This window comes from Crocodylus porosus, unplaced genomic scaffold, assembly GCF_001723895.1.
Source record: "Crocodylus porosus isolate Cpor-Errol unplaced genomic scaffold, CroPor_comp1, whole genome shotgun sequence".
In the NCBI taxonomy this organism is placed as follows: domain Eukaryota; kingdom Metazoa; phylum Chordata; order Crocodylia; family Crocodylidae; genus Crocodylus; species Crocodylus porosus.
In genome coordinates this window covers 175,046,499-175,056,414 of record NW_017728906.1, presented here as the reverse complement: position 1 = coordinate 175,056,414, position 9,916 = coordinate 175,046,499, and the positions used below count along the sequence as shown (strand labels likewise).

The 9,916-nt window shown below is 44.3% G+C and overlaps 1 protein-coding gene across 2 annotated transcripts in view; it reads right to left on the bottom strand.

The window, feature by feature from the left end:
- Positions 1–3,096: 3,096 nt before the first annotated feature.
- LOC109306711 (alkylated DNA repair protein alkB homolog 8-like) overlaps positions 3,097–9,916 on the bottom strand; it is a 53,098-nt gene continuing 46,278 nt past the window's right edge. For both annotated transcript variants that reach the window (XM_019530247.1, XM_019530248.1), the window contains exons 9-10: positions 5,421–5,572; positions 3,097–3,422 (exon numbers count right to left, since the gene is read on the bottom strand). In XM_019530247.1, coding sequence (XP_019385792.1) covers positions 3,112–3,422; positions 5,421–5,572 — 463 coding nt within the window. In that variant the 3' untranslated portion in view covers positions 3,097–3,111. The remainder of the gene's footprint in view (positions 3,423–5,420; positions 5,573–9,916) is intronic.

Here is a 9,916-nt window from a genome sequence, read left to right as displayed (position 1 = left end):
TCCAAGTCACTGATGAAGATGTTGAAGTGTGGGCCTGAGGACCGAGCCCTGAGGAACTCCACTGCCCACATCCCTCTAGGTCAAAAATGACACGTCCACCACCACTCTCTGGGTGTGGCCCTCCAGCCAGCTGGCAACCCATTTGACCGTGTAGGTGTTGACACCACAGTCCCCCAGTTTTTTTATTGAGAATGGGGTGAGAGACAGTGTCAAAGGCCTTCCAAAAGTCCAGAAATACTACATCCACTGCTAGCCCTACATCTAAGGATTTGGTGAGCTGGTCATAGAAGGCCACCAGGCTGGTCTGACAGGACCTACATCTAATGAACCCGTGTTGGTTGCCCCTAAGCATAATCTCCCCCGCTGGCCCCTCGTGGACATGTGCCAGAATAATTCTCTCAAAAAGCTTACCCAGGATCAAGGTAAGACTAATTGGCCTATAGTTTCCCAGGTCTTCCTTCCTCCCTTTTTTGAAGATGGGAACCACACTGGCCATCTTCCAGTCCTCTGGGACCACACCAGAGCACCATGAGTGTTCGTAAAGCCGTGCCAGGGGTCCTGCAATGACCTCAGCTAATTCCCTCAGCACTCTGGGGTGGAGATCGTCCGGACCAGCTGATTTAAATACATTCAGTCCCCTCCAGAAGTTCCCTGACTAGATCCTCACTGACCCTTGACCTAGGTGCGCCTCCCCTGGGCCCAGTGGTGGGGGCTGATCTGGTCCCTGCTTAGGAAAATGGAGGCAAAGAAGTCATTAAATAGGTTAGCTTTGCCGTCTGGTGTGATGACCAAATTTACCAGAGTGTCTTGCAGGGGCCCCACGTTACCCGGTACCTTCTTTTTGCCCCCTGTATATTTAAAAATGGACTTCTTGTTGTCCCTGATCCGGGTAGCTAGCCCCAGTTCCAGCTCCACCTTGGCCTTCCTGACTGCCCCCCTGCATCCCTGAGCAACCACAGTATAATCCTTTCTGGTGATGGCCCTTCCCTTCCATTGGGTGTACGCCTCACTTTTAGCTAGAAGACATTCCCAGATGCTTTTGGTGAGCCATGGGGGCTTTTGTACCATCCTGCTCCCTTTGATTCGTGTTGGGATTACCACCCTTTGGGCTTGGAGGATCGTCTCCTTAAGGAGCAACCACTCTTCTTAGACACCTGGCTCCCCTCCCCTCCGGGACCTCAGTGCTTCCCCGACTATTCTCCTTGATTAATCAATTCTGCTTCCACACATGCCAATTAGCACACATCAGAGCAGATGTCCAGAATGCGTATAGGTGCCCTTTAAGGCTACAAACTACAAAAACTGCTTATACACTCTTAAAGCCATAGATGCCTGAATCTGCATAGCGTTCTAGGCATTCATAGATGCTACAGTTGGAAGGGATCTCAACAGATTATCGAGTCCGAACCCCTGCCAAGGTAGGAAAGAGTTCTGGGGGCAGATGACCCCAGCCAGATGCCTATCCAGCCTTCTCTTTAAGACCCCCAAGGTAGGGGAGAGCACCACCTCCCATTCCCATTCCAAATTCTGGCTACCTTTACCATGAAGAATTTTTTTCTGATACGTAGCCTAAATCTACATTCTGTCCGTTTGTGACCATTGTTCCTTGTTACCCCAAGAGACGCCCTGGTGAACAGAACATGTCCAATCCCTTGCTGCATCCCCCTGCATCTCAGAGGCCATTCTTGTGCATGTCCAGAAAGAGAAAGAACAACCAAAAAGGTGCAAGAAACTGGAGCCCTGGATTGGGGGCACTCCCAGGTTCTTGTCCATGCTCCCAGGACTGCTAGAACATTTTGCATTACAGAGCCTTCGGATTAAAAATAAGTGTCGAGAGCAGGGACCAAAACCCAAGTCTCTTCCCTCCCATATAACATTACATGGGTACAAAGTCAGGCTCTCTCTTGCTATCTCTGGCCCAGTGTATTTTTCCCCCATTGCTACACAGCAGCATAGCTTCAGCTGGAAGAGTGAAGCCTGCTCCCATCCCTGCCTAACCCATAGCATGGTGGGTAAGGCATTCTTCTGAGATGTGGGAGATGTTGGTTAGAAACTCTCCATGTTGAGAATGGCCTATAACTCAGGTTCCCCACTTCCTGGGCAAGTGTTTAACCATGAGGTTACTATATGAAAGTAGCCTAAATACAAGTTTATTTGTGGGGGTGGAGGGGGAGAGTAAAGCATCTGCCCATACCTGAAAGGATGACTTTGGCACCTTGTCCTGAATCTTAGCCCCACATAGACAGAGCTACAGATAGGCAGGATTTCAGACATATCCCTCTCTTCAGAATTTCCCATTGGCTAGCTCAGCTGCCTAGATGCTAACATCTCCTCTTGCACTGTTTAGGGAACTCTGGCTCCCGTCTCAGAACTCTGGATTCCACGCCAGTAGCTCCTAGAATCTGAGCATAGTGACCCTGAGCACTGCCATGGCCAGTCCCTTCACAGATCTATCTCCAGCTTCATGGTCTTTGTACTTGTGCCATGTGCACCACTGACACTTTATAAATAAATACAACTAAGAATAACAGGCAGAGCACACCAGGCTCCAACTGACTATACAGTGTGTGCACCAAGATTGTCTGGATGCGACACCCTGTGGGTATTTAACATCAGGCCCTGTTACATCAATAATAAGCAATCTGCTCCTCTATTAGTATACATAGATACTGTATATTTGTACATACACCAATCTCTCTGGTATATTTGCCCAACAATTTTGCCTTGTGAAGATTACTTAGATAAAGGTGTACCAGTTACAAGGGGCAAAAAGCTCCTCCATGAGCTTGATGCATGGCTGCTTTTGTGGAAGGGAAGGAAGAGCAAGGAGGTGCCCTGCTTGACATGCTCTCCTGGTAGATTTCTGAAGGGAAGGCTGTACTCAAGTACGTGCTGCTTCTCTGAAGTTTTCACTTTCTTCCACACAGCTTCTACAGCAAAGAAATGTGTACACAGGTGTGCAGTGAGGGGCAGAGTGAGGAGTAATGCGACAAATGGCAAACACAGAAACCATAAAGTTCTTCAAGTCAGAAACCATTTCTGGTCCTGTGTTTGCACGGCAACTACTACAACTAGTACGACTGAGGTCCTATGATAATATGAATAAATAGACTAACAAACAACAGCAACAAGAATAAGAAAAACACAGTTACTTACCATATGCAGACCCTTGTTGATACCCAAGTATTTCCCATTCCCACAACCAACATCAGCCACTATAGACCCTTCTGGTAAAGCCCTAAGAAACTCTACAATTTTGGGCCATGGGCTATGTCTGGTGCTGCTGAAGTGGGCTGCGATCTCTTCATAGACTTTGTGGACATACTCTTGTTCTAACTTTGCAGCCGCTGTTTCATTGCCAGCGAACATGGGTGTTCTCTCTTTTTGCTGGTCTTGTTGGCTGTCACATACAGAAGGGTAAGCTAGACACAGGAAGAAGAAATACCAATAAGGAACTTTCTAAGTTGAACAATTCTTGTGGATTCCATGTATTTTAAAAAGTTAATAAACTCTTACGGCATTTTTACACGGGCTCTGGGGTAAGTGGACATTTTAATTACAGAGGCTTTTGGAAACCATTCAAATTAAAATGGTAGCAGCGTCTCAAGCAGCTTGTTCAACAAGCTTTAAAGTGCCCCTGCTGCCATTTTGAAACATAGGGAGGCTGAACACGAGATGCTGCGGCAAGCTGGAGAGTTCCGATTAGAACACTCGAGACAAATCCGGATGTGTTGGACCACATGTACAGGAGCCCTCAGAATACAAGTAAGACTTCACTTCCTTCATCCATCATCTTAAAAGCAAAAACTTAAGTGATGCAGCATCTGTCAACCTGGCTAACTTAAAATCAAACTGTGAAAACCTCTGATGAAACTGAAAAATGGCAGCCAGCCAGCCCATTAGACCACATGAAGCCTGCTGAAAACCAATAATTTTTCATGCTACTCAAAATTAACAGCCCAAGCCTCCAAAAAAATGTCACATTACCATTGGTGTCAAAGATCATACACTTTTTGACAGTTTCTGTTCCTGTGAATAAGCAGGTTACCTAGAGTGAAATTCACCTCTATGTACAAGAGTGAAGCACTTAAATCTCAGCTGAAACCTGTCTGTGAGGAAGGGAAGAATCATTATCATTCCCTCACCCCCTTATTTTTTCCTTTATTATAGACTCTATTAGGAGCTGAGAAGCAGCAAAACTAAAATGGCTTGTACAAGGTTATACAGAAAGTCTGTGGTGGAAAAGAAAATTAAACCTAGGTTTCTTAAGTCCCAGGATAATGCCCTAAACACCAGACCATGCACTGGCCCTCTTCTGGGGACAAAATTTCACCCTAAAAATGACATGGTTTAAGACCCTAGAGGGTACAGGGGATTTCCATATGGCCAGCCTTAGAAAGGATCATCCTCTTTGGCTCTTTCCACATCCACTCCTCATTTTTCCAGTGTGATTGGATCATCTCAAAACTAGACCCTGCCCAGTAAACAACTGGGATTCTTTAGGAACAATCATGCTACCCAAACCCCTCCTTTTGAGAATAGATAGTCAGGAAAAAGCATACATTTTTCAACACTACACTCTTCATGCATGGTGGTGCCTCCTAAGGAGTTTTTAGAAGAAACAATATCTGAAAAGGTTTGTTATTTAATTACACAAGGAGAACCAACTCTGGATGTAAGGGCCTTGTTACATGTTACACTGAGCCACACAAACACTGATTGCTGGTAGTGCAGTCACATGTTCAGACCAGCAGGGGCCTGAAGGCCTCAAAGGTAAGACTCCCCTGCTTCACATTCCAGGCTCCCGCCATCTGCCACCAGAGCTACCCCAGCTTCTCCCTGCCCCGCCTACTTGTAGCTGCCCAGGGGAGCAGGCAGGGAAGAGTTAACCTGTCCACTCAGCAGCTGCTGCTGCCGCCGCCACCACCACTTCTGGGCTGGGGCTGAACCCATCAAGAGAGCGGCAGCAGCTGGGCAGGCAGGTCAACCTTTACCTGGGGCAGACAGTGTGGGCAGCCACAAGTAATGGGGAAAGGTGGGGCATGAACAGGGATCTGGAGTGCTTGGGACAGAAGGAGGGGGGCAGTGGGCCTGATTCAAGCCCGCAGAGGAGGGAGGCAAATGGGGTGTTTACACTAACGTGTAGCCTACAATGTAATACAAGCTAGGTAGCACAGATTAGAGATAATCCTGCCTTGGAGTGGTGCAACTTTGAGCCACATAACGAGTTCTTAAAACCAGTTTCAGGTGCTATGTGGACAATCCAGGCGTTAAGAGGTCCAGGAGCAACCCGAAATTACTGTGTAACAAGGCCCTATGAGCTATTCATAAAATCTGAAAGGTTTATTATATGTTACTCAAACAAACGAGAGCATTTGGCAAATTAACACTGGATTTGAAGTGCAATTCAAGATACTTACTGCAGTTGCAGGGGCTTCTTCTCACTTTCCTAAAAGTAAATGATGTCCTTGTTCCCCTCTTGTTCAATGTTAAATCTCCAGTGTCAGCAGCGATTGTTCCAACTTTTCGTCCCTCAGAGGCCTGAACGATATCAAACTTTCTAGGGGTGATCCTAATATAAAATCAACACGTTATTTAACCTGTGCTGGAAAAAAAAAAACTGCTTCTGTTTTTAAAGAGCAAGCCTCAAACCTATTCTATTACAATGTGTTAATGAGCTACTGCCACCCAAGTTACAAATATGCTGCTCAGAAGCCACCTGCATTTTACATCATATAAACTGGTCACTCCTAAAAGGGCAGAATTTATGAATGACTACCAAGCTACCCCAGTATTCTTGCTACCTCTGCTATTATTGTACAATAGCTTTTAATAGGTCTGATTTTCTTTAAAGTTTCGTTTCCTTCCCTACAGAACAAAATTGTATAGTTAAATATGAAGGAAAAAGTAAATAATATGATCAAAACAAAGACAATTACATAGGTAGCAAATTTCTGTATAACATTATTCAATCTATATAATGAAATAAATTCTTAATGACATGCAGTGCTTTGAACTGTGCTATGATAAAAAAAATGAACCATAATTTCATGGTGGAAGTATTTTTTTTTAAATCAAGAACTCAGTGTTACACAAAAGTAAAACAACATACAGAGTGGGCTACAGATAATGTAAGACCTATGCACAGTAGGAGAGGAGACTGCTACTTCCCTATGGTGTCCAGGTACATAGGGAGAGATGGATCTATGATCCACAACACACCAGATGGTACACCTGTACTGACATGAATGGGCAAGTGAGTTTCAGCAGGAAACTGAGTGGCACAAGTTTACTGTCCTTGCTTTTGCCTGAGGCTGAATAGCTACAAACAGCACCTCACTCAAGACTGGATAGGCAAGATGTAAATTTAGGCCTCTGATGCCATTCAACCTATTCTCTTGCAACCTGTAAATTATTTGACTCCAGAGGGAAAATGAATTGTAGGAGTGAGTCAATCGATTTTACTATCTACAGTGAACCTTAACTTTAATTACAAAAAATATACCAGCTCTGTGCCCCCTCCAATATTTTGCTGGATTTTTTTCCAAGATCCCGGTCTTAGAAGGTAATGAAAAATGAAAAGGTTGTCTTGGAAAGCACATTTTAAAAAAAACAACATAAAAAGTATGTTTGAGTGTAATTGGTACTTGTGGAAATAATGGAAGAGTATCGCTGACTCCACCTAGGTAGACTGCAAGGTTTCTGAAATAAATCTGCTAATTTGTTCAGTTCTGATCTGTAACAACCATGTTTTTTCAACCATCCACCTTCGGTGAGCCATAAAATGCGTCTCTTTAATGCCTAACAGGTACTATAGTACAGACCAGTAGTTTGAGGAAGTGCAGTAGAAAGTCTCAATGTGGGCTAACAGGCAAGAGCTGAATCAGAAGTAAGAGGAGAGCTAGAATGGCTAGAACAAAGCCCCTGATTCTCTTTTGGCAAATTCTTGTGCGGAAGAGCAAAGAAACAGAAGGAAGAGGGGAAGAAATTAACAACAACAAAACTCTTCCATTTTTGTGAACAACCATATAATGTTGTGAATTCATATAATGTTGTGAAAAGATTTGGTGTGCATAATGAAAAGCTTCCAAAATAGGAACTGTGCACTTCTGTGTTCAAGATGGAGACAGACTGGAAGCACAAAATCACAGAAAACCATAAGCAGGCAAAGAAGGTAATGAGGACCCATATGTGATTTCCCTTCCATTTCACATGGGGAAAAAAATAGATGCCCTTGGAAAATAAATTAATAATCTTCAGGGCAATAACTTGACACTTCAAAGCTGTTATTGTCACACTGATGCATTTCTTGAACTTAGTCATCAAGGAGATTAATGCAGAAATTTCCTCAAGAAAAATAAATCATCTCTAAGGGATTGTCCTCAGTGAAGTGCCTTCAGAACTGCTGACTTCAAAAGGAAGTATGTGATTCCCAGCACGAGAGGCATTCAGAGTTATACTGACTTCCATACTGGCAAGTTGAATTTAACCCTCCTGGGTTAAAAAAAATAGCGGAAGAAAAGAAAATAGTTTCTTCGTATCTTCTGTCAGAATAGAGCAGTCAATCTCAACTCAGATCTCTACCGTAACTTATTTCCCAGCAATATCAAAACCAACCAATCCATATACATGCCTAGCTGAAAAATGCAGCTGTATCACTGGAACTGGGTTCTTCCGTGTGTAAACTATGCAACTTTCTGAAAGAAAGAGGACTTTTCACCCTCATCAGCACTCCCTTGCTCATTAAAATATGCATCTGATTTCTTACAGCAACGGACTTTTCATTTAGACAGAAAGAAAAGAGCAAACGTTCTGCTGGTATACCAGAAGGCAGTAAATTAGCTACTTGCCTAGATTTTCCACATATCCACAGCAAACTAATGAAGCAAAGCATGGTCAAAGAAATCTTGGGATCTCTCTAACAGAAGCTGCCTGTGAGACTGAAACTATAGAGCTCAAAATGTATGACCAGGCCTCAAGCTGACTTGAGTCTGCCTTGCTCCACTGAATTCACTTAACTATGCTGAAGCATACCTGCTGAGGACCTGGTCTACTGGGCTGCTAGCCCCAAGGTTTATCTTTCTTTTTTTTCTGTTTGATGCTATATTTAAGGCAAATCCTATTCCTTTGGCAATAACCCATGTACACTCAGGGCTAATCTTGCCAGACAGCAGTCACCATTTTTGAGGTTGTACAATTATTTCAATCCAGTTTTGGTTTTTTTATAACAAAAAAGGGACACCTGCTCAAGGCTGAAAATTTGATTCTAAGGATGGAGAACAAAGTGCTGGAGATATCTTTGCTTGGTACAGAGCTGTTTTATTGCTGTGAGGTCAAGCAGGCTGCAACAGAAGGCACCTATACATGCCGAACACAACTAATTAGCACATGTCGGAGCAAACTCAATTAATCTAGCACACTCCAGCAGCCTTCATGTCACATGTATTCAGCGTTCCCATGTCTCAAAATAGCAGCAGAGGTGATTTAATTAAAGCTCGAGCAAGCTTTAATTTTTGAAGCATGGACTTTTGAATACACAAGATGCTGCAGGTGTCGGGAGCCGCTTTAATTAAGCGCCCCTCACCCCTCCTGGAGCATGTGTAAAGACACCCAGAGTGATCTGTCTGTTTAAGAAGGAACAGTCAGCCCTGTCAAGAAAACCTGGCTGTGGGCATTTGGATAAGTAGGGAGTGTCTGGCTGGAAGTTTTAAAGATTCTCAGAAGAGTAAAGAGAGGACAGAATTAAGGAAACTGTGAATGGAACAGTTTGCTCCAAGCAGGGGGCCCCAGCAGAAAGGGGCACCTCTCCTAGTTTTCAGGGCAGAAGCAGAGGCAGATCCAGGGGTGGTGCAGTAGTGTGGAGGCACCCCACCTTTCTGTTGACCATGCCACACAAGAAGCACCCAGGGACATTTAAGTCTGAGAAGCAAGTAATAATTCCCTACTCTCTTCCCTCCATGTTCTGCATCCTCTTCCCACTCCCCTCTCTTCTGCCACTGTATTCAGCTGCCCTGGGGGTGGAGTTGGAGGAAAGCTCCAGAACCACTTCTGCTTGCTCCAGCCAGGCTCTGCACAGAGCCAGGTTCAGCCAGGAACAGCAGCAGCAGCAGCAGCAGCAGCAGACAGGTCCCTTCTCCCTACTCGGCCCGCCCCCCACCCCCCACTCTCCAGGGTGCCCTGCCAGCCTGGAAGCAGACACAGAGGAACAGAATTTGCTACTGCTGCCTCTAACCTAGCCTGGCTCCACAAGCAGCCCAGTTGTAGTGGGGCAGGAGCAGCTCTGCAAGAGGCACAGCAACCTGCTTCCACAGGCCACTATACCAGCATATTCATGCACGCTCAACCAAAAATCAGCCACTGCAACCAAGAACAAAATCACCAAAAATAATTGAGTAACCTTTACATACGAGATACAGATGAAAGTTTTTTCCTTCACATATCCTTTAGTCTCTTCAACAATACTGTCTAGTCTGTCTCCTAATTGTGTCTCAGAAACAACTTCTCTTTGAAAGAACTAAAAAAATCTAAGTACTTTCCCTATACACCCTGCTAACGGGAATAAAATGAAGCCTCTAATTTCCCTTATCTCCAGACACATGCAATGAAACATTTCCAGAGTGATCCCAATACTGAACCTTTTGCTTTCAGTAATCTGATTTGTAAGAAGCAGATAAGAAGAATTATAGATGATCCTAAAAAAATCATGATTAGATTTGCAAATGAACTGACTACATTTGCTTGCATGATAATTAGCTAATTTTATAGACTGTAACTCTAGGCATCACTATAAGGTTAGTAGTCATCCTGTATGTCTACCTCTATCCTCTTTAGTTTCATAGCTCTTAAACACTAAGTGCTGGAAATGCCATTTAGCCAGTTGTGGCCTTGGCTCCACCACGATCCGCTGGCTGGGAAA